General features: G+C 66.7%; 1 protein-coding gene across 6 annotated transcripts; it reads right to left on the bottom strand.

The window, feature by feature from the left end:
* Positions 1–1,723: 1,723 nt before the first annotated feature.
* On the bottom strand, positions 1,724–23,617 carry TSPAN4 (tetraspanin 4). Of its 6 annotated transcripts, XM_030332331.1 has the most exons (10): positions 22,095–22,168; positions 21,655–21,750; positions 18,454–18,552; positions 14,711–14,790; positions 5,187–5,378; positions 3,909–3,983; positions 2,953–3,054; positions 2,727–2,858; positions 2,546–2,629; positions 1,724–2,009 (listed from the first exon to the last, which is right to left on the bottom strand). In XM_030332331.1, exons 4-10 carry the CDS (start codon positions 14,771–14,773, stop codon positions 1,941–1,943), a joined length of 717 nt encoding a protein of 238 aa, XP_030188191.1. In that variant the 5' UTR covers positions 14,774–14,790; positions 18,454–18,552; positions 21,655–21,750; positions 22,095–22,168; the 3' UTR covers positions 1,724–1,940. The 6 variants fall into 6 exon arrangements, with proteins under 6 accessions (XP_030188191.1, XP_030188188.1, XP_030188193.1 ...); XM_030332328.1 differs by lacking the exons at positions 21,655–21,750; positions 22,095–22,168 and adding an exon at positions 23,573–23,612; XM_030332333.1 differs by lacking the exons at positions 21,655–21,750; positions 22,095–22,168 and adding an exon at positions 22,788–22,852.
* Positions 23,618–23,702: the final 85 nt, after the last annotated feature.

Genomic DNA, 23,702 nt, shown 5'->3' with positions numbered 1-23,702 from the left:
GCCGCCCTAGGGAGGAACCCCGTCTCCAGGGGGACGGGCTCTGCCAGCTACCCCACTCCTGACCCCCAGACCTGCTCACAGGGTGGGGCCTGAATAAGAGGACTGGTGGGGGAAGTGTTGTACCAGAAGTCCACGTGCCCGGCTTCCACAGGTGCGTATGTGCCTGTGTGCACGTGTTCACACGTGTGCCTGTCTGCTTGTGGGACGGGGACGCTGACCGGCACATAGGGCCCCACACAGACACCCTGGCAACAGGCAGGAGCACTGGACGGAGCTGTAGGCACAGGCCAGTCCCCTCCCCCCGGCAGGGCTGGGGTGCTGGGTTGTAGGGTGTCTGGAAGTCCGCTCCGGAGTTGGGCTCACGGGATGTCAGGATCAGTGGGCGTGGAGCCAGGCAGGTGACAAGACACCGGGTGTGCGTGGGGGGAGCGCCTCAGTGGGGCTTCGGAAGACGGGACCAGTGAAGGGGGGTGGGAGCCAGGAGAGGGGCCCTGAGGTCAGACCCCCAGGGTGCCCACAGCGAGAAAAGTGAATCTGGAGACCAAGTACAGGCAGCAGGTGGGGTTTGGCCGGAGGGTGGGGACCCTGGGGAGCATGGCTGCCAAGGCAGTTTGCGGGCCCCGGGGGAAGTGGGGTGCGGGCTGGAGCCTGAGGGCTCACGTGGGCTGCGAGCGAGGGACAAGCCTCCTCCGTCGGTCCAGCGAGGAGCTTGCACGCGGGTCTGTCCGTAGGAGCAACCTGGCGGTGGGACAGGTGTGTCTGGTCACATACTTGGACGGGGGGCGGGGGCGAGCTCGGGGAACAGCCCGAGGGCTCCTGGGAACACGGGGTCAGATGGGGACCGCCCTGCTGGACGTGGGCTGTTTCTGTTGGCACTCCGGGAGTTTGTTGCCGGTGGGTTAACCGTGTGCCCAGAGATGACGGGCTCATGTTGGTTCTGGTGGTAGGTTCACTGGTGGTTTCCGTGGAGTGAGGACAGGTTGGGAGACGGGGGGAGGGAGGACTCGGCAGTCTGGGCTGTGTCTGTGGCCGTGGTCAGCGTTCGGCTGCGCGTCAGCAGTGTGTCCACCACACAAGAACAGTGACACTCGGGGGCGTCCCTGGGAGGAGCAGGCAGAGGGCAGCACCCTGGAGCCAGCAGCAGGAGTGGGGGCTGGAAACAGATTCAGGGGCTCCTCCAGGAGACCAGCTGCCCCTCTGACTGGGCCCAGGGATCCTTGCCCGGCTCCTGATGGCCCCCGTACAGATAACAGATAACAGTTAAGGGGCAAAGTTCACAGCATCAGACCCCCGGGGGGGCAGGCAAGGCCCTGGGGCTAGATGGAGGGGCCTCCCCGCGGCAGGGGACAGGACTGGAAGAGCCGAGAGTGGGTCAGGGAGGCACAGGGCCGTTCCGAGGTGCCACTGTGCCACTTTGTGCATCTGATCTCGTGGAGTTTGGTGGCTGCACCCGTGCACGTCCGGGAACTGCACTCCGGGCACTTGGTGGGGAGCCACGGCCGCACAGGGTCTGTCTGGGCACAGCACCCCCTCCAGGGGTCACGGTGGCAACAGACACGGGGGCGGCGGCTGCTGTCCACGCGCTTTATTAAGACATCCCAGAGCCCGCCCTGGCTCTGCTGTGGAATGTGGTTGGCGGGGCTGTCCGCCACGAGCACCAGGACCAGCGGGCGGCCCTTCACCCCCCCCCCCCCCCCCGCGAATGGCCCCAGCCCTGGGGGAAAACACTGCTCTGCAGGACACACGGATCCGAGAAGCGCCAGAAGCCCCTCCCACCCCCAGCCCCGCGCCTGCTGCCCTGCTGCAGCGCGGTGCTCACGGGGCTAGCTGAGGGTCCCCTTCCCTGTGCCCAGGATGGTGCTGAGTCCTGCGGCAGGGAGAGGCAGGTGGGCTACATCCTTCGGCAGCGAGGTGGGGGGCGGGGGTGGCAGGAGCGGAGCCTACGCACAGTAGGTATCAGCCTTCACCACCTGGCAGTACATGGTCATGGCGAAGGTCAGACCCAGGATCTGCGGGACATGAAGGGGGGCTGGGCAGGACTCCAGGAAGCCAGAAGCACGGACCTACCCCCCGGCATCCCGGGTGGCCTGCACCCCACTTCTCTGGGGGTGCCCCCCAGCCCTGGCAGTCAGGCCCATCCCGGCCACATCCACGAGCCATCGCAGGGTCCGCCCACCACAGGCAGAGGGGGCTTCCTGGGACTCGGCCCCGGGACCTGCCTCTCCCTCAGCTTGGCTCCCGTGGGTTCCGCTGGCGGCTTTTTCACGTCCGTTTCACTCAGGACTTCCCTGGGGGCCGGGAAGACCACCCTCACTCTGCACTGGGCAGTCCCATGACTCCCACCCACCACAGCCGCCGGGGGTTGGGCCTAGGACCGCAGAACAAGGCCGGCCTGCCTGTGCCTGAGATGTCAAAGGTCACCTCCCCAGGGACTGGTCCCCGAGCATCCCCCATCAGCCGCGTGGGCTCGGGGAGCCTGGACCCGGGTGCTGACGAGCTGGGGTGCTAGGTTGGAGGCCGGGGTGGGTCTGGGCACCCAGCGTACCTGTACCAGTGCCGTGCACAGCCCGAAGATACCCACGGCCAGGAGGTTCTCCTGGAGCCACATCTTCACGGTCTCGTAACACGGCTGGAGAAAGAGAGGGTGTCACAGGGGCTTCGAGATCAGCCCTCCACCCCCGGGTCCCGGGGCCAGGACAGGAGGGAGGGGCGATGCAGGCACTCACCGCCTTCCACCAGGTGCCAGGTGCGTGGAGTCCACAGCTGTCACTGAACTCCAGGCAGCAGGAGTCGGGCACACGGGTGGCATTGTAGACCTCGAACCAGTCGGTGTAGTTGGAGACCCCGCAGCAGCGGAACTGCAGGGGGCGGGCGCTAGGAGGGCCGGTCCGGCAGGTGGTCCCTGTCCCCCTCACCCGGCCTGGCCCCCCCCGCCCCGCTCCCCGGACTCACATCGGTCTGGATGATGCCCCAGGCATTGGTGAGGCCCACGTTGCCCGGGGTGCCGTACAGGTGCAGACCCTTCTTGAGGTCTCGCTGGGCGTACCTGTCGATCTGCGGGTGCAGCGGGCTCAGCCGGGCCACCCCACGGTGCCCCGTGCCCCGCCCCCCCCTCGGGGTCGTCGCCTGCCAGAAGCCCCGCCCCCGCCCCCTGGGGCGAACTCTGTGGTCTGGCCCAGGGTGAGACACGCCAGCATGAACCGGTGTGCGCTCGAGGTCCGGAACAGACAGACAGACAGGTGCAGAAACCCGAGAGCCGTCTGCACACGTGGCTCCGACCGTCGGCCGAGAGGCCCAGAGTGACAAGGAGCACGCCAGCCCCAGAACGCGGCTCCCAGGACCATCCTCCAGGGAAGGAGCCGGGGCGCCCGGAGAAACGGCTGGGCCCGGGGCCGCAGACGCCAGGAAGGAAGGAAGTGCCCACCAGCAAGTGCACTGAGGGGAGGCCGCCAGAGGGACACAGGAGGAGCCAGAGGCGAGCTCCCAAGGGGCCGAGGTGCCCACGTGAGAGCAAAGTAAGGCCTAGAGTATAGCCCGGAGTGCGAAACACGCAAAAGAGCCCTCAGTAACGTAAATAAATGATTAAGCAAGTAAATGGAGGCAGGAGATTTTCCCACCCAACAAGCATGGCGCTGAGGACAGTAGGAGCTCAGCACAGCTCCCCTGCCACCCACTCCCGGAGCCTCCAGGGAGTCCCGGAGTCCCCTCCAGGCCTGGCCTCTGGCAGCTGTGCCTAAAGCTGAGTCCCCAGTGGGTGGGATGCCCGGGACCGCTGCCTGTCCATACAGAGCGTCCGCGCCGGGCACAGGGCCTGTGACTGCCATTGTCAGCCCTGCCTGTACCCGTCACCCACGGTGCCATGGCCCTTGCTGGGTGGTGAGGACAGAGGGAGGGAGGAGGTGGCCGACCTTGTCAGTGTAGGCGAAGAAGAGGATGGTGATGGTGGCCTCCAGCAGGAACACCAGCAGCAGCAGCACAAAGAACTGCGGGGGAGACAGGCCCCAGCGACTTGGCCCCCTCGGCCCCTGGCTGCGCCCCGGCCCCTGGAGCCTTCCGAGGGTGGGGCTGCGAACCTCAGATGCCCCAGTGCTGGGGGGAGCCCCAGCCGGGTGTCGGCTCCCGGAGACCAGCACGTCCCCTGATGCTGCCACACCCGCCTCGGAACCCTCCCCTCCGGCTGGGGTTGGGGGGGGGGGGGGGGCTCCGGTCTTGCTCGGGAGCACAACCTCACACCTGCAAGCAGACACCTGTGCCACGTGCCTGTGTCCCTGTGGTGGGCGGGTGGCTGGGGCGATGCCTAGGGGGGCCCTGGGGAGGGGGTGTCCGAATGCAACGGCCCTGAGCCCAGGGTCACGCTTCTCAAGAAGCGGCCCCACCTGACTGCACAAAGCTTGCCCACTGGGTGGCAGTCCCCCACTGAAGCGCCCCCTGAGGCACAGCCCTGACCTTGGCCACAGAGGCCCCAGGCCACCCGAGCAGCAGAGGCATCCTTTGTCCGCCGTGCCTTTCCTGCAGACAGGGACGGGGCCAGGAGGTGGGACCATGCGGAGCAGGCCCTGTCCTCTCCTGGGGTCCCCGATCTGGCCTCCCCTCGGTGTGGGCTGAGGACTCCGGGCCCACCCTGCCCCCAGAAAGCCCCGGGCCCTGAACTCCCAAGTCACCCTGTGGGGAAGGCTGAGGTCAGGGCCCCACACACACCACGGCTTCCTGCCCCAGGGCAGCTGGGGACGCAGCCACACCCCCACCTGCCGCTCCAAGGGACCAGAGGGGCCCCAAGCCTTGATGGGAGCATCTGGACACACTGAACACCTGGGGGGAGCTGCGCCCTCTGAGGCCCCACCCTGGGCAAGGGCTCCTCAGACAAGATGGATGAGCGTGTGATTTAGGACTTGGAGCTGCCCGAGGCCTCGGCCAGACATATTAATAGGTGAGGAGCCCGGCCCGGGGATCCTTCTCCGCCTCCGTTATCTGTGATTAATGTTCCCGACGACGGAGGGGAGACGCAGCCTGCCTGTCAATGGGCCTCCGAGGCGGAGGTGGGGACCGCGAGCCTCTCAGCTGAGGGTGCGGGGGCAGGGAGTCCCAGGAAGGGTGTTCTCAGAGGAAACAGGCCCGGTACAGGCTGCACCCGCGTGCGTCTGTCTTGTCAAGGGGCTGCCACGGGCCACGGTGTCAGGGGCACTCACGGTGAGCAGCAGGCACTTGTTCTCCTTGATGGCCCCGATGCAGCCCACGAAGCCGATGGCCATGACGAAGGTGCCGGTCACGATGAGCAGGTTGGCAGCCGACAGGGACGGGAAGGAGGAGGACAGGGTAGCAAAGTTCCCCTGCGTGGCAGCCAGCCAGATGCCAACCCCGAGGATGCCGCAGCCCCCCAGCTGGCACCGCCGGGACAGGGGAGAGGGCGGTGAGGCCGACGTCTGTGTGCCCCACACCACCCGGAGCGACACCCGAGGGGCCCTGCACACCCTCGCCCGCCCTGCTGACCTCCCAGGACCAGCCACCCCTCCCGGTGTCATCCCAGCAAGCCGTTCCCCCCTCAACACACCCCCAACCCACGGCATCAGTGACACGGACCCCAAGGTCCCCCACCTGTGGCGCTGGGGATACTCTGTCCCAATGACCCTGGTGAGGCAGCCTGGGCAGGGGGCCCCAGGGCTCCCCCCCGAACACCACCCCTCCAGGAGGCACCCCCCTCTGCCCCCACAGCCTCTCTGGACCTGGATAGTCAGGGAGACCATCCCTGCAGACCCCGCCGGACCCCACGCTCCCCTGGTCCTAGAACCACCTCCCCACGGGCCCCTCTGGCGTCCCCAGCTGTCCCTTCTAAGTGTGAGCGCCAAAGCACCCCTCGGGCCCCCACGTGGAGGCCAGCACCAGAGTGCAGCAGGGAGCCCGATCCCGACCCCGGCCGCCCCTCTCAACCACTGGAGCTTTTACTGAAAGTCATCATTGCTCTTATTACAAAAACAAAACGACAGGAAGGAGGAGCAGAAGGCAGAGTGAAGAGTTGGGAGAGGGCCCTCGGCCTCGCATGGTGACAGGAGAGCAAGGTGGGCCAGGGCTGGCTAGGGGGCCCCGGGCTCCGGCCCCCACCCCTCAGACGCTGGGGCTAGGGCCCTGGGTGGTCTCAGAACGGGACGGGAGAATGTGTTCCAGGGTGCGGGCTGGAGGCGGTTAGCCCCACTAACACCGACCAGCACCTAGACCCCAAAACCTGGGCTTCAGTGAGACCGCTTGGGGACCCAAGGCTTTCCCAGGCTCTGGGAAAGGCCAGCCTCCTCACCGTCTGGCCGGGCCCACACGGCCTCAGCCCCCAGCACACTCCTGGGCGTGACGTCCCTCTAAAATCACCCTAAATGCCCAGGACAGGCTGGGTCGCAGGCCCCAGGGTATACGGCATCCACCCGGGGCTACCACAAGCCCTGCACACCCCGCACGGGCTTCCTGAGCCCAGATGGCCAGATTCCACCCCATTTCCCAGACAAGTAAACTGAGGCTGGGAAATGAGCCACCTGCCCTGTCGGTCGGAGGCAGAGCCAGGGGGAGCCGGGACTACCCGCACGCAGCGCCTCCCCGAGCCTCGCCGGGACCCCACGGGCTCTGAGGCCCCTGCCCGAGAGGCCTAACCCCAAGTGCGCTGGCTCGCCCCTTCCCCCACCAGCAGGTCAGCCTGCCCCAGGGTCTCCACGACTCCCTGGGGACTGCGCACACCATGCAGTAAGCCAAGCTGGCGGGAGACTGTGATTATGGGGGGGATCCCTCTGGGCCTCACCTCGGGCCGAGTGGGGCAGGACAGCCCCCCAGCTGAAATGGCCACCACCATCGGGGGGGGGAACCAGTCAGCACAGGGTGAACACGCGGGGTTCTGCACCACCCCCTCCCCGCCCCTCTTGGCACCTTCGACAGAAGCGAGAACTTCCGGCTAGAAATTGTAAACGACACCTGCTCTGAACGCTGCTGGCTCGGGACAGCATCCAGGAAGCTGGGGCTCCTGCTTCTGGTCTGAGGTCATCCTGCTTGTTTGAGCCCCTCCCAGAGTAAGGGTGGGGGTCTGCAGCTCAGGCAAGGTGCGCTGGGGGCGGGGGGGGGGGGGCTGTGGTGCCGGGTACCTACCAGGCTCGGGGGACCCTGGTGCAGGGGCTGACCTGCCCACCATGGACGGTGACCTCTGCCTGTGGCCAGGGTTTGCACCTGGGAGGCCACCTCTGTGCCGTAACCAAACCCGGGGCCATGACCAGGTGCCAGAGGCCAGGGGGTCAGGGGAGGCTCAGAGGTGGGAGGGCAGCCGGGGGACCCGCCCAGAGGAGGGGCTCCCTAGGCCTGGATGTGTGCCCCATGTGAGGACCCAGCTGCCTGGGGGGGGGGGGGGGGGGGGGGCGGGGCACAGCTCCAGAGCAGGACAGGGTCCGCTGGCTCTATGGGGACGCACGTGTGCCCACACCTGCAGGATGGGCGTGATTTCCATGCGGGATGCAGACAGGCCCCCAGCCATGGTGCTGGCCTCAGGCGGGGCCGCAGAGGGGACACCCAGCGCCTCTGGGCACCCCACGCCCGCCTGCGACGGGCACCACTCGGCGCCACGGGGCACAGAAGCAGCTGGACAGGCCCTGGCCCGCCTCCCGCCCCACCTACAGGTGTGAAGCGGAGCCAAGCCCCTCCCCCGTGCCTGCTGGGACAGCCAACACCTCGTCCCCACGGCCTCTGGGATCCCCAAAGCCCCAGGGGAGGGTTGAAGCTGGGGCCACCGAGTAAGGTGACTGGGGAGGGGCCCGGGTCAGGGAGGGCGTGAGGGCGGGCCACCTCCCCCTGGAGGGGGACACAGTGACGGCTGCCATCTCCAGGCCTCACCCCAGCTTGTCCCCCACTTTGGGGGAGTCACATCTCTGAGCTGAGCCCCCAGGACGGTGGGCAGTCCCGTGCGGCAGGTCCCCCGGCAGAGGACAGAACCGTTCCCTGTGCTTCACAGCCCGACTGTCTGCCTTCAAGGACATCGGCGGACGGCTCCGTCAGCAGGAAAATGAGCCCATCTGAGCGCCCTCGCCCCATGGGGACACGTGGAAGGGCGTGGGGAGGACGTCGCGGGCAGGCGCCTGTGAGGGAGGGGCGGTCCGGGTCCCCGGAGTCCCCACCCCCAGCCCTGCTGGAAACAGATTTCCTTAATCAACACCAGAAAACGTCTCCACCTGTCCACCCTGAGATGGCAGGGGAGATCCACACGGTGACACACACAGCCCACACTGTCACCATGTCACCCCACGCTGTCACAGACCCCCTCGCCGTCACTGTCACACACAAGTTAGACACCCTCACCGTCACTGTCACACATCACCGTCACAGTCACCCCTCACCATCACTGTCACACACACAGATACCCTCACCATCACTGCCACACAGGCTCATCTCACAGACGTGCTGCCCTACGACCTGTCAACCCCATAAGCTCCAAGGCCCTCCGTGTTCACGCAGACCAGTCACCAAAAACTCAGACGCACACGCTAACAGAACGCATACACGTAGTTAATAAAATTATCTGTAATTTTGAAAATGTTTCTGCATACGCAGCTTTTAAAACATTTTGGCAGGAAAATTACAGCCTCCGAGTGCAGGAAGAAACAAGCCCCTGTTAGACTCGGACGCAGAACATCAAACACGGGGTAAGTGGGGCTGCGGTCGCCGGGAGGCCAGGACCCCACCGCGACCCTGCAGATGTCCAGCCGCGCTCACTGCCCGGGGCACTGGCTGGACCCTCCTCCCCAGCCCAGCTGGGTCCCGGGAGCAGAGCCCACGAGGCCTGAAGCAGGAGCCCAGCCCCACGGTCAGCCGTGGCCTCCCCGACTGCCTCCCATGCACCCCGAGCACATGCCTTGCCTCGTGTCCTCACCTGTCACCGGCCCCATCCCGGTCCCTGGCTTACGCTCCCCGTCCTGCGGTCCCCTCCCTCGTCTGCATTTTTCAGGTTGGCCCAGGGCTGGGGCACAGGGACCGCGTGGTCAGCGATGCCACCCCCTCCGGGCCCATGAAGGGGCAGGTGTCAGGAGGCCCTCTGCCACTGCCCCTCCGGCCAGCAGATGGCAGGACAGCCGGCCACGTCCTCGGAACACAGCGGAGGGCTGGGCGCCCACAGGGGCCACGCTGTGCCTGGAAGCCCCTCGCCTGGCAGCCGGCATGGCCTTGGGGGGGCCTGGGCACGGCGAGGTGTTCTACCACTCCGGGCCAAGAGCCGCCAGGAGGGGACCCCGTCTGCACGAAGTTCAGGAATGGCAACCTTTGTCCGCCGTGCCGGAGACCAGGTCTGCAGCTGCCCAAGGCCGGGGGTCAGGGACACTGGGTGACGTGGCCTGGGGTACCTTCCGGGCTCACAGACGCGCTCCCTACCTTGGCTGGAGATTGTTATCTGGGTGAAAACTCAGCAGGCCGCTCGCTTAAAATCCACACAATTGCCTGCAGTTAATTTTCTTAACCGCCGGCAAGCTCCCGGCGCCATCACCAGCCCCGTTGGCTCACCCCCAGCCGCGGCAGCCCCCCGCCCCGGCCCATCAGGGGACAGCCCCACCGCCCGGGGACCCCCTGAAGCCACTGTCCGAAGAGGAGGGGTTGGGCTGGGGAGCGGAACAGCCCTGGCCGGAGGCTTCGGCGAGGTCCCAGGTGAGGAGTCGCTCACTGGGCCTCAAAAGGGTCTCCAGGGGCCAGGTAAGAGCCACAGCAGCTGGGGGGGGGGGGGGGGGGGACGCCCGGCGGGCTCGGTCGGTGGAGCGTGGGACTCTTGACCTCGGGGCTGTGACTTCGAGCCCCGCGTGGGGTGTAGAGATTACTTAAAAATAAATTTAGGGGGCGCCTGGATGGCTCCGCCGGTTAAGCGTCCTGACTCTCGATTTCGGCTCAGGTCACGATCTCACTGTTGAGTTCAAGCCCCAGGTCGGGCTCTGTGCTGGCAGTGTGGATCCTGCTCGGGACTCTCTCTCTCTCTCTCCCTCTCTCTCTCAAAATAGGTAAATCGTTTAAAAAGAATCTTTAGAAAACAAATCAAGGGGCGCCTGGGTGGCCCAGGCAGTTAGGCGTCCGACTCTTGGTTTTGGCTCAGGTCACAACCTCGGGGTTTCACGGGTTCAGGCCCTGAGTCCGGCTCTGTGCTGACAGAGGGATTCTTTCTCTCTGCCCCTCCCCTGCTCACGCTGTCTCTGTTTCTCTCTCAAAAAAAATTAAATAAAACTTTTAAAATATATTAATAAAATTCAATTAAAAAAAAAAAAGAACCACAGCAACACTGCTTGCGGGGCAGGGAGGGGACGGAGAGGCCATTGCCAGGTACCTGGGGCAGCGGGGACGGGGCTGGGGGGGTGGGAGGCGCCCCACCGCAGGTAGAAAGACGGGACCAGGGCTGCAGATGGCCGGTGCAACAGGGACACGGCCCCCCTGGCTGCTGCATGGGCCTCCTGACCTCCGAGACCCGCCCCGGCCCTTAATGGCTGAGGCCACGTCTCTGCCCCAGACAGAGCCCACTCCACCCCTGCCTTACACGTAGAAGGTTCTGTCCCTGGCCCTCCCTCCCAGCAGCTGGACTCCAGGGACACTCACAGAGCCCGTCCGGGTCACTTGGGTGGACGGGCCCAACAAGCACCCAGCACAGAGCTGCAGCTGCCTGGACTCCCCGGCAGGGCAGGCAGGGTCCCCCAGCTCCCCCAAAGCTATCAGGGGAGCCGCCAGCTCCCCAACAGGCACACGGGGCCTCCGGCGTCAGGGCCTCTGTTCAGAAATGGATTGCTGCCGCTTAGAGCGCGTGCCTACTGTCCCCACCGTGGGAGCGAGGGCTTGGTCTAGGGGGCTGGGCCCAGAGAACTGGCACCTGCCGGGCCCCAGGGTCCCGGTCTGTCCCATCAGCCAGCATCTGGCCTGAAGGATGAGAGCGTCCTGACCCTTGACTTGACCAGGGCAGTCAAGCACCCCCACCCCCAGCACCTGCTCCCATCCCAGAATCTACCTGCCCTCCCTCCGCCCATCACAAGACTGCCCACCTACCCCTACTTGCAGCCCGCAGGCAGCGGGACACCCCTGCCCAGCCCTGTCGCAGAAAGAAACAGAAGCCAGGATACGAGGATGCCCCCAGCACCACCAGGAGGCCGGGGCCAAGAGGAGGCACAGGGTCTGAGGACTGTGACCTCAAGCAGGTCCCCGCGGCATGCCTGTTCCCCCAGCTGTAGGGAGGACTGGGGGAAGGTCACGGCCCCCAGCTCTGCAGAGCCCTTGCCACCACGGCTCCCCTCCTCCAGCAGTCTTAGGGGCCTTGCCCAAAGGCCAGTGACAGCAGACCGCGCCACCCACTTGGACGTCACCCGCGGCTCATCAAAGAGGAAAACTCAGGGGCCCACACGTGGTGCCGGTGGACAAAGTGCATCCTGGGCAGCAGGAGACGGCAGGCAGGGCTCCGACCCCCACCCCAGCCACGCAGAGGGCCCCTGAGCACAAGTGCAGGGAGAGGAGAGCAGGGAGCAGCTCAGAAGTAGGGGAGGTGTGGAGAGCAGGGGCCCTCAGCTTGGCTGATCCAAACTGGGGAGGAGTTGGGCCGCAAGGCTGAGGCCCGGGCGCGGGCCCTGGCTGCGGGGGGGACACAGAAGCAACCTGACCTTGCTGAGCTCAGCCCTGCCTCCCCCCCAGGTCCACCCCCAGGACCACCTGGGCCACAGGGACTGCCCCCTGGGGGTAGCCCTGAGCACTCTGACCCAGGCAGGGAAGAGCCAAGAACCGCTTTCCTCTCGCCCACCCCCTGCGGCCTCCACCTCTACCTCTGTCATGGTGAAGGCCTGAACTCCCCAGGGGCCGCGTAGGGGCTGCACACCCCACCTGCCCCCTGGCCCCATTTTAGGGACTCTGTGCACGTCTCAGAAGAGCTCCCTGTGCCCTAGGAAGGCCTCATCTGCCGCGGGGAGGCAGGACGGGAGCCGCCACCCCCTGCACCTCTGTTCCTCCCCTGCGAGTGTCACCTGTGCCTTCCCAGCTCCCCCGTCCCAGGGCACCCCAGCTCCAGGCACTGGTGACAATAAGCAGGCCTGTTTCCTTCCCTGAGACAAGCCAATGACCCAGGCAGGCTACACAGGACCAGGACAGACAAGCGGTGACTCTTTCCTGCCCTGCAAGGACCCAAGGCTGGAGGCCTCAGTCCTGCCCGCCCAGACCCGAAGGAGCACCCTCAAACCCGGCACGTGAACAAGAGTCTTAAGTAAAAAAGGGTCTTAAGTCTTAAGTAAAACGCTTAGGCCAAGCGTCTCCCGAGCCAGCCCCTTCCCCATCCTCAGAGCACCGCCCCCCCGCCCCCCACCAGACACAAGGCCCCCATCCCACCCCCACGCTGCAGCTGATGACCTCCCCACTAGCCAGGGCGTCCACGGTGGCCCGGCGGGGCTCTGCAGGGAGAGGTCAGGACTGGCACAGGTGAGCATCTTGAGGTCCTGCCCCGGGGAAGCCCCTCCCACTACCTGGGCCCTGATCTTACAGTGAGCTCCAGTGGGTGCCGGTGTGGTCCATCCCCTGGTCTCCCAGTGACTGTGGGAAATGGGCCGAGGGGCCAGCACCCCCAGGTAGCCAAGGGGCTGGGGTCCTGGGGAAGCGGGGCCGTAGCCTCTGGCCACCTGCACTTACGTGGCACCTTCACAGGGACCCAGACTCCTGACTTCTCACCACACCTCACCTTGGGTGCTCCCTGTGCACTGTGGGCAGGCCCGGATGCCCTTCCTGACCCACTGGTCTCAGACCCTGTCTGGACACCACGCTGGCACAGGGAGGGGCACATGCCAGCAGCAGGGGCCCAGTTTGCTGGGCAGGGAGCTATAATTGTATAATAAAAGGGAATTGGATTTTCCAGCCCAGGAGGGGGTCCCAAAGGGGTTTCTGATTTACTCGTTTCCAGGTTGAGGACGTCATCCATGGCAGGGACTGGCGAAGCATGTCTGTCCTGCAGCCAGTACGGTCCCTCCTTTAGGGTTCACAGGGCAGACACAGCTCTGCCTGGGGACCCGTTAGGGTGGGCAGCTCTCAGACCACCGAGGATGGCAGACCAGGGACAAAGCCAAGTCTTGCCTACCTCCCGGGACCAGACTATCTCTGTCCCCCATCCCACCCCCCACCGCCGCTCCCTCCAGTCAGTCCACCAACTACACGGTCACCACGGTCAGATCTGGTCACCTGCGGTATCTCCCATCAGGTTGCCCTGGACGTGCCGACCCTGCCAGCCACTCCACACGGGCGCCCGCTGCAGCTGGTCAACATCCCGCACCAAGATGTTCGCCCCTCCACACGCCTGGGCCCGAGCTCCCGCCGCCAACACCCCCTTCCTGGCTGCTGGCCTCAGGGGTACTTCACCCCAGACCTGGGCCTCATCCCTCCCAGGATCCCCTTGTAGAGAGAGAGCGAGCCCTCGGGGCGGCCACCTCGAAGCGGGCATCTGGGCCCGGAGCCTTGGGTCTCACCCCGAATGCAGCCCGGGCTGGCTGCCCCTGCCTCCCAGCGACCCCTGATGCCCCCCCTCCACAAGCTGGGAAGAGAAAACTACAGCCCAGGATGGAAGGGAGGTGAAGAAAGACGGACCCGGGATTCTGGGCATTTGGCCTTAACGGGACTGCGTGCAAATGAGCGTGTGCAGGACAGCCGCCTCGCCTCGCCTCGCCTCGCCTCCTCGCCTCGCCTCGTGGGGTCCAGGCTGCAGCTAACGCCACACCCCCTTCCTCCTAGCTGTGGGAAGGAGGGCTGGCTCAAGAATTCACCATGGAGCAGAGAGTGACCTTGGCATCCTCCCTCCACCAAGCCTCGGGTAGCCCAGCCAGGGGACCCCAGCCTCGTCGGGTGGGACACCTGTCACAGCCAGAACCCACCATGCTCCCAACCATTATGGGGCTGGGGCCGGGTGGCAATTTTGTCAACTCCGTCATCGTGCCTACTCTCCTCTGGAGGAGGAAGGGGCCACCCTGTGGCACCATCGCCTCTGACCCTGGGCCCACACACCCCGTCTGAGCAAACCCAGCCCATTCAGCAAAAGTTCTGGGCACCAGCCCACACACATGCACACCGCGTAGGAGGAAGAGCCAGCAGGGAGGCCAGACACCTCCCCAGCACTCACGGTGGGTGGCCCAGCATCCTGTTCAGTGTCAGCCCCAGCCAGGGAGCTCACCCATGCGCACACACCCCCTCTCCCTTCCCACAGCACCTGCAGAGACTTGGGGGGGACCACCGGGCCCCCAACAGCCCCTCGGCGACCACAGTCCCTAGGCCTGGTGGGTTACTCCACTGGGAGGGCGAGGGGGGTCGAAGAAAGGACGCCGGCTGGCGGCGCGGAGGGAGAGAAGGGGAGGGGAGGGAGGGGGAGCGCCGGAGCTCCAGCGCACTGCCGGCCACGACCAGCACGCGAACCCCGGCGCAGGCGGGCGCAGGTGCGGGACACGTCCGGCCCCAGAAAGAGGGGGAGAGGACGCGGGCAGAGCGTCGGCCACAGCCCCGCGGTACCGGAAGCGCGCCCCTAGGGCCGGTCCACCGGGCCCCCCGCTGGAGCAGCGACCCCGGGCACGCCACCGCCACCGCCACCGCCACCACCCCGCCCCGCCCGTCTGCGTCCTGGAGCCTCGCCCCCCCATCCCTGCCGGAGCAGCGACTCTGGACCGTGCTGAGAGTCGGGCCGGGCCGGCGCCGCAGCCCCGGGCGCCCCGGGCCCGCCGCCACTCACCCAGAAGAGCAGGTTGAAGGCGAACATGAGGAACTTGACGCCCTGGAGGCAGCCGCGCGCCATGCTGCAACGCTTCAGCTCTAGGAGGAAGACGAAGGAGAGGTCCAGGTAGAAGAACACGTACTTGCTGCCCTTGGGCGACGCGCAGCGCGCCGGGGCCGCCCTGGGGCCGGGGTTGGCGTGCAGGCCGAAGAAGGGGCCGCCGTCCCCGCCGTGCCCGCACAGGCTGCTGTAGCGCCGGAAGGGGCCGCCGCGCGCGAAGCCCGGCTCCTTGCCCTCCGGCGACGGGCTGCGCCGGTAGGTGGACTCGTCCGTGCTCGAGCGGCGCATGGCGCCAGGGCCGCCGCCGGGCTCAGCGCCCCGCGCCCCGGCCCCCCGCCCCGGCCCCCCGCCCCGGCAGCCGGGCGCGCAGCTCCTCTCCGCCCCGGCGGCGGCCCCGGACACCTGCCCGGTCCGCGCGCCGCAGCCCCGGCCCCCGCCCCGCGCCCCGCGCCCCGCCAATCCGCGCCGGCCCCGCCCCCCCGAGGACCCCTCCCCTCCCCGCCGGCCCGCCTCGCCCGCGCCCCCCTCCCCCCCTCGCCGCCCCGCCCCGCGGACCCTTCCCCTCGCTCCCCTCCGCCCCCCTCCAGGCCGCCCCGCCCCGCCAATCCTACTGCTCCGCGGGCGCCCGCCAATCGCATTCCCGGGGCGACGACCCCCGCCCCGCCCCCGGCCCCGGCCGCTCCGCCCGCGCCGGCGCCCCTGGCTCTCCGGGTCCCCGGGCTGGAGAGGAAGATGCTCTCGTAGGGCAGGGGCAGCCTTGGAGGAGGCCGAAGGCCACGGCCCAGGCAGCGCTCAGCCCCGGGAGCGAGGCCCCCAGCCTTCCGCCGCGACCGCTCTGCTCCTCCCCTCCCCCCCCCCCTACGCCGGGCCTGGAGACCCCCGACCGCGCTCGAGATACCACTGCGCTATGCAAATGAAGGGATGGCCCAGGTGCTTTCTGGTGGTGACCTGGGGCGGCTTCGACTTTGATCCCCACAGCGAGAGAGCGCCTTACAATGTAGCCCCGAGCACGCCCTGGGGTGTGCTTTCTCCAAGCAGCATCCCTCACCTCCAGCCCGGGCTGGTGACGGCCGCGCGGGGACCCCAAAACCCGGGCGGCTCACAGCCTGGATGGGGAGAGGCGTCTGTGGGCACCGGAATCAGCCTGGGGTACCCAGCCTGGGCGGGGGGGGGGGGGGGAGAGGGAGGGAATCTTGCTGGGGCAGGAGGCAGGACTGCCGCTTAAAGGACGAGCCCCTCAGAGGGGCTGGGACGAGGGAGGGCAAGTGGGGAGGGTGCCCAGGAGGGCAGGTTACTCGCAAGACCCGTGGGGAGGCTTTCGGACTTACAGAGAGGGGCGGGAACACACAAGAGGGTGTGGGTGATCACCGGGCAACTGAAAACAGGCGCGGATCCCCACTCCCGAGGCCCTTTGCTCCTTCAACTCAGCCAGGGTGTGCTGGCAGGGCTGCTGAGGGCAGACCCCCTGCCCTGGCCCTCGGCTTCCCTGCCGCAGGTCACACGCAGCCACATAGAGCCCCTCACTGCTTTGATGCCCTGGCGCCACTGTCTTGGCATTACTGGTCATTTTTGAAGGGGCCTCACAGCTCATCGTGCACCAGCCTGGCCTGGAAGTCAGACCCCGCACCTCCCGGACACATCCACACTCGCACGCAGACGCGGGCCCGAGCCAAGCTCACAGATTCCCTGGGTGACTTACATACACACGCTGGAACGTGCACTAGTGCCCCTTGCACTGCTGGTGTGCACACTAGCCTGTCACTCTGGATGTGCCACGTGCTCGTGTACAGACACGCGTACCAGGAACTGTCTACAGGTGCATACACACACCCCCAATGGCAGATGGGGACAGTTGTCCCCCCCCAGCTGCACCCCCACGGCTCACCCCACTGGTGGGGGCAGCATGGTCTCTGGGGCCCCCTGGTGTTTGGGGGGGGGACGCATCAGCATGTAAGCCCGATGCCTCCTCCCTATCTGACCCTGGGCCTGCACCCCAGAGGCCAAAGGAGAGCTGAGCCCCCGCCTCTCAAGGCTCTGGGCCTGGGGGATGTGGGTCCTACACCTTGGGCTCAGGGCTGCAGTCAAGGCCTACCAGGTCGCCATGGGAGTCCACTGGCAGTGTCCCCCCAACGGGATGGTCCCAGACTCCGAAGTCCAAAGAGGGAAGGGCTGTCTCAAGGTCCCTGAGAGTCAAGTAGCAGAGGGGAGAGAGAGGAGGGGGTGGGAGAGACAGGGGAAGGAGGAGGAGTCAGGAGGAGAAGGGAAGGGGAAAGTAGGAGCAAGGGTGCAGGGGAGGGGGGTGGGGAGTGACACTGACAAGGTGACAATTTAGAGACTGAGTGGTGCGGGAGACAGCGGGTCTGGGGGGCTGTGCACAAGCCAGAGCAGGACTGTCTGGAGGGCTGCAGGCCGAGTGCCCTCTGGCAGCCCTGCTGGGCCCTGAGGCCCCCAAGCATGAACCCTCTGCTGCCCCCTGACGACTCTTCCGAGAACCGCAGCTCGGCCCCCAGAGCAGAGCTGGCGCTGGCAGGGAGTGGGGACAGGACAGTCCCAGAGTCTCTGCCTGTCTCACGCTGCTGGCCCACCCGGGGTTTCCCACGGCCCCTCTACCCTTTTCTTTTCCCAGAGTTCTTTGGCACGTCTGGGCCCCACGAAAGGGACACAGCAGTGACGTGCCAGGGTCCCAGTGGAGAAGCAGGTGGTGGAGGGCCCCAGGCCCTACAGAAACCAGGGAACAAGTGGCAGCCGATGAGCCTGGAGACCCCCATGCCCCCTTGGCCCGAGTCAGCCAGCTCCACAGCCCAGGCCGAGGGTGGGCACTCAGGGAGGCCCACGTGTGAGACTGGGTGTTCAGAGTGCACTTGTGGGCGCAGGTGGGCCAAGGGAGGACCCGGGCGCGACTCCACCTCACCCTACATGCCCCACACAGATACCACCTCCCCCCACCCATGCATCACCCCTGCACGCCACGGCCAGACAACTCAGGGAAGCACAGTCAGACCTCCAGGGGCCGAAATAAATCTGCTGCCAGCCTGTCAGCTTTGTCCCCAAGGAGGCTGGGGCCAGAGATGTGTGGGGACAGGGCCTGAGGGCCGGAGCCTTCCTTCAGCCTGGCTCCCTGGGCCAGGCTTCCAAGGATGCGGAAGTGGCCTTGGCCATAGCTGGGGGGGGGGGGGACTCCCCATGGAGCCCTGGGCTCCCCTCTCTACCACCCCCCCATCACGCTGGAGCGGGGCAGGGCAGGGGGCAGACGGGGAACAGCCTGGGTTCCCCCACTGGGCCCCAGCACCCAGCTCTATCTCACTATCTCACTCAGCTGTCACCGTCCCAACGTCCCCCACAACATCCCATCTACAAAACCCTACACCCACTCCCCCCCAGGTGACGAGAGTCCGTCTGAAACGACATTGGAAAACTCAGCCAAGGGTCTTGGGGCCAGCTGGAATGAGGACACGCATGCATCAGGGCTGAAGCCACGTAGGGGGGACCCTGTCCCCGAAGTCCAGCCTCGCCCCAATAGGAGTCCCCTTCCTCCGGCAGGCGGGGCCCCAATGAGACACATTCAGGAGACGGCATCTGGCTGGCTCAGACTCTAAGGACCCGGAGAGCATCCTACTGGCCAGGCCCCCGGGCCAGGAGTGGGTGAAACCACGAGGCAGCCCAGGTCCGCACCCCTACTGCTCGGCCAGGCTGTGACATACCTGGGCTTGCCACAGAGAAGAAGCCGGTGGTGCTTGATCCTCCTGAAAGTGAGCCGGCAGGTCGGCCTGCGGTCAATACAGCCAAGGCGGGCGGGAGCCCTGTGGAAAGGAAGGTGGGCACGGTGGAGGCCACACCGCGCCCCGCGCGGGGGCTCCCCGAGACGGGACAGGCTCCTGGGGGGTTAAGAGCAACCCTCCACTCAGGACCAGGTCCCTGCAGGGGCAGGCGAGAGCAGCTAGGGGGCGGGGGCGCACTGCCAGACTCAGGGGACCAGCCGGGGGTGGGTGTCAAATAGGGCTTTGCTCCCGACCCAAGGTCGCTCGTCCTGAGACGCAGGCTTGCACACACACACAGCACGTGCGGGGGCCACGCGCGCGGAGAACACACGTGTTCAGAAGCAGGAACTCAAGCACAACACGGGCCATGTCGTGCTGTCCCACCCCCTTGAGGTCAGCCTTCGGGGTCCGCTTCCCCCGAGACGCTCTGCACCCCGCCCGTTCCTTCCCTGAGCCACCAGCCTCACTCTCTCCCCACAGAGCCAGCTGGGGGTGACTCACCAGGCCCGCTCCTCTGCCATCGGCACTCACGGGAGGGTCCTGTCCTCCCCCACCAGCCAGGGTTTTGAGAAGGGGACTCCAAGGTCACACGGGGTGGGGAGGGGCGGTTCTGAGGGCATCCCAGCCAGGCCCCCAATTCTCCCTCCTCAGACCAGGTGCTCCTTGCAGCCTGGGGGTGGGGCAGGTGGTCCTCTCGGCAGCCCAAGGGGGGACGGCACCACGGCGGCCATCCACTCCCTCACGCCCATCCTCCGTGGGCCACCCACTGCCCGCCAGTCCACCAGACCTGTGCCTGGGGCCGACCAGCAGACCAATTCCCAGCCCCTCAGCAGTCCCCGTGCCCAGGAATGAAGCGTCCACGGAGGGGTTTCAGGCCCGGTGAAGCAGCAAGGGCGATGGGGGGGGGGGGGTGGGGGCATACCTCATCCACTTTCCTTGATGAGCCCCCCCCACCCAGGGGCTGTGGGGCCCAAAGCCCACAGCAACATTCTAGAAGCTAAAACCCATGTATCATACCATACCATGCCCCCACCCCAAGACCTGGGAACCAGGAGGGGCAGGGGGGCGGGTACAGAAGGGCCTCCTGGGCAGGGCCTAAAGGGCAGATCCACCAGCGGCCCCCCCAACCCTCCTGGGGCCCCTACGTGAGGAAGTCCCACGGCCAACACAAAGCTGAGGCTGGATGAGACCACTGCGCAGCCACACTCCCAGCCCTCGCCCCCAAGGCAGCCCGGGACCCTCCATGAATGACCTCTAGCCCTTCTGGCCCCCACAGTGTCCTCCATGAATCCAGAGCCCCCGCTCCCACCTAGGGCAGCCTAGACAGAACCCCGTGGTTGGGGCAGGGCACAGGGGTTGAACAGGACCGGGACCGGAGCTGTCTCCGTCTCTCTGTAGGCCCAGCCTCCTCCTCCAGGAAGCCTCCCTCCCCATTCCCTGCTCTGGGCTTCCTTTGCATGCAGGGTCTGCACGCCCACATCCCCCAGAGCGGAACCCGCAGCAGGGACAGGGCGGAGGGAGAGCCCCAAGACAAACACACCGGTGATCCTGGGCTGGGGCTTCTCGACTCTGCAGGGCAAGTGAGGGACCCCAAGGGAACCTAAGCCATGAGAAGGCCGTGGACACCTACCTGGCCAGACCAAAGTCGCACTCAAAGAGGAACGAGCCCGAAAGCCGAAACAGAGATGGGGGGGGGGGGAGGGCCAGTGGCGTGGCCCACCCTGAGCCCCAGAAGCTGAGAGGCAGCAGGGGCCTGGCCGGGCAGCAGAGCCCCAGCAGAGGCAGATCGGCGGGGAGAGCAGAGCCGAGGCCTGCCCGGGGCCCCCCGGCCGAGCAGGCTCGGAGGCAGCTTGGAGGAGCCCGGAGGCCAACACAAACAGTCCTGTGCTGGCAGCCTTCCAGCTGCTGACCCAGCCCGGCAGGCCCGACGCCCACCCGGGCCCCCGCCCTGCACACCCTCCCCACACGGAGCCCAGGCAAGGCCACCCCCCCCCACCCCCCAACTGCAGCCGCCTCCAGGGCTCGGAGACACCCGCTCCGGGGGAGGGGTCCCTGTGAAGAGGCCACCAAGGGGCCTCCAGGCTCTCCTGGGCCCAGCAAGGCCAACCCCAACCTCAGGTCTTCCCCCCACACCTCTGCTCCTCTCCCCCTCCCCCTGACCCTCAGGTCTGCTGGAGGTGGTGGTGGAGGGGACACAATTAGGACCCAGGGCGGGGGGCACCTTTCCACCTCCCACAGGCGCTGGGGGCCTCCTGCCTCTGGTAGCCAAGTGTGTGCCCACCCCTGCTCCCAGCCACCAAGGCCCAGACGGAGCAGGACCCTCAGGGAGCCCCAGTCGGGCCCAGGCGGCCCAGCTGGCAGACAGGCTCGTCCAGAGGGGGGGGCGGTCGTCAGCTTAAGGCCAATCCAGCCTCGAGCACACCTGCAAATGGCACCACTCACGACCCCTGCGACCCCAGGGCCAAGGGCTAGTGTGGGTACAGCAGGCAAGCGACCCGCCTGGCCCTGGGGAGGCATCGGAGCATGTATGTTCACGGACCCCACCCCGTCCTGCGCACCCCTGTATGAGCACACATCCACCCAAACAAGAGGGGCCAGGGGCCAGGCCTGCAAGGTCAGGGTTTTGACCCTCCAGCTGGGCAGCTTCTGGTCCCACCCACTTTACAGATGGAGAAACTGATTTCAGGACCAGCTGACTCCCAGGCCAAGCTGGCCCTGCGGCTGGCCTGTTGACAGGGCAAGGCTCCGGGCCAGAGCCTCTCAGCAGCAAAAACTTCAGCCGCTGATCTCTCCTTGTCCCCTGCGTGCCCTGCAGTGACCCTCTTCTAGCAGGAAACGTGGCTCACGGGTTCCCAACCACATGTGAGCACAGCCCTCCCTTCCTCCCTCCCTATGCCTCCCACCACTGGGGATAGGATGCCCCATTCTCAAGAAATTGGCCCTCTCTCTGGCCGGAGGCCTGGGCCACATCTGTGCTGACACTGCACACCGAGAGGAGAAGCGAGGTCCCCCCACCTCCCACCAGTGCCCTAGGCCCCCATGGCTCCCTCCTGCCCTCTCTGAAGAGAGCCTGGCCCGTGGCACACACACACAGAGGAACGTGGTCACCCACGACAGAGGCAGGGGACAGGGGGCAGGGCTGACCTCTGAGGCTCCCCAGTGTCCCCTGGTCAGGGCTGAGCCAAGGCAGAGTAGAGACAGACGACAGGATCAAACGCCCGAAGGGGCCTCCGTGAACACCTATGTTGAGGGCACACAGGCTAAGGTGGGGCAGCCATGATGCTCCCCGTGGCCTCTCCTCTCCTCGGAAGTCAGAGAGCTGGAGGGAGGAGCCCGGGAAGAGGAGGCCACCACGGCCCCCAAAACTACACACAGCTCTCAGAATTCCAGGAATGTCAACTTGGCTCCAGCCAGGATCAGGGCGGGAGGCTCATTCCCCTCACTCTTTCAGAGTAAACAACTGATCCGGGTAGGAGCATGGGTGGGGCAGGCCCTGGGCTCCTCCTCCAGGAAGCCTTCCACCCCCACCAGCTCCCCAAGGTCCACCCAGTTGAAGCCTGGATCCCCTCCCCTGTGTCCCTCACCTCCACAGTTGCCAGCAGCCTCTGCAGCTGAGCCTGGGTCTGCCCCCAGGCCACTGTGACTCAAGGTCCCCAATCCTGCCCCTCTGTCCAGGGACAGGATGTGCGTCCAGTAGCGGTGGGGGGGGGGGAGGGGGGCAGCTGGGAAGGGAAGTGGCCTCACTCGTGGCTCCGCACGTGGCCGCGTGCGGGATGACAAATGCACTGGGCAGACTATCCAGGACCCAGGCAAAGGTGGGGGCACAGACGCCAGGCAGGCAGCAGCTCTGGCCAGCCCCACCCAGGCCTCAGGGGACCCTGCGTCTCCCTGCCCCTCAACTAAGACCGGAATCCATCATCCACCCATGAGAGGACAGTTAGCCGATGCCCGGGGACGCAGCACAGGCCCTACTCACCCCTACCGGAGATCCAGAGGCCCCAGGCCAGGGACCCTGACAAGCCCCTCCCCACACACACACATACCTACGTCACAGGTGCCACTCTGTAACACATCCGTCCCCCACAGCCCAAAAGTTTACCTCCTCCAGGGAGCCTTCCCTGCCTCTCGCCGTACACTGCTCTTCTCCATCTCCCACACCAAGATCAAGGAGCTCACGTCACCCACCCCATTTCCAGAGACACAGCTAGACCTTCCTCTAAATCCTCTGTGGCTCCTGCCGCTTCACCCCTAGCTCCACCTCTGGCCCCAGCACAAACCTGTGGCCTTGAGCTGTCGCGCAGGTATAGCCTCCAGGCCTCCGTCCAAGGGTTCCCTTTGCCAGGATCAGTCCACTCCCTTACACACACTCAGGCTCACCCCCATGAAATCTTCGAGTCCAGCTCAAAAGGCACCTCTTCCACGACGCCCTCCCGGACCACCCACCCTTCTCCAGCCTCCCCCCTCTCCCGAGTCCTCAGAGGCCCGACGTCCCCAGATCAGAGGCTACCCAGCACTGCCTGGCCCAAGTTGGGTGCAGACCCATTCCGCACCCCACCCCCAGACCCTTCTTCGGGAGGAAGGGAGGGGGGACGCGGGCCGAAGCGGATCGCTGCAGCGCTGGGGGGAGAGGAACTGCCGCTGAGTCCGCCGCACCCTCCCGCCGTCGGGGCTACAGGCTACTGCCGGGCCGGGACCGACACGGTGCGGACGAGCGGGCCAGGCCACGGCTGAGGATGGGACCGCCAAACTCTGCCACAGAGACCCCCGGGCGCGCGCGGGCAGCGGCTCCAGGCGGGGAGGGGCGGCGGGAAAGCCCGTACGTGTCCGCCCGCCGCGGCAGGTCCCCGCCGGCCACCGGCCGGCTCCTCTCTGCCCCCCCGTGTCCCACCCCACCCCACCCCCGCCGCGCGGGTCGCCGCGCCCCCGGCCCCGCCACTTGTTGCTGCGGCTAGGCTCGGGGCTCCAACTCCGCGCGGGTTCAGCTCAACTCGGCTCCCGGACCCGGCTGGGGGGCTGCGGGGGGCGGGACCCTGGCCTCACGCCCCGCGCGCGGACTCCGTACCTGCGCGCGGTCCGCCCGCCGCGCAGCTGTCAGTCATGCGGACACGAGGAAGGCGAACGGTCGCCGTCGGGGCCTTTCGGGCCCTCTAGGGACGCCGTAGGTCGGGATGTACCAAAGAGAAGGCCGGGGG

Source organism: Lynx canadensis, chromosome D1, assembly GCF_007474595.2.
Source record: "Lynx canadensis isolate LIC74 chromosome D1, mLynCan4.pri.v2, whole genome shotgun sequence".
NCBI lineage: Eukaryota > Metazoa > Chordata > Mammalia > Carnivora > Felidae > Lynx > Lynx canadensis.
This window is presented reverse-complemented; position numbering and strand designations above follow the sequence as displayed.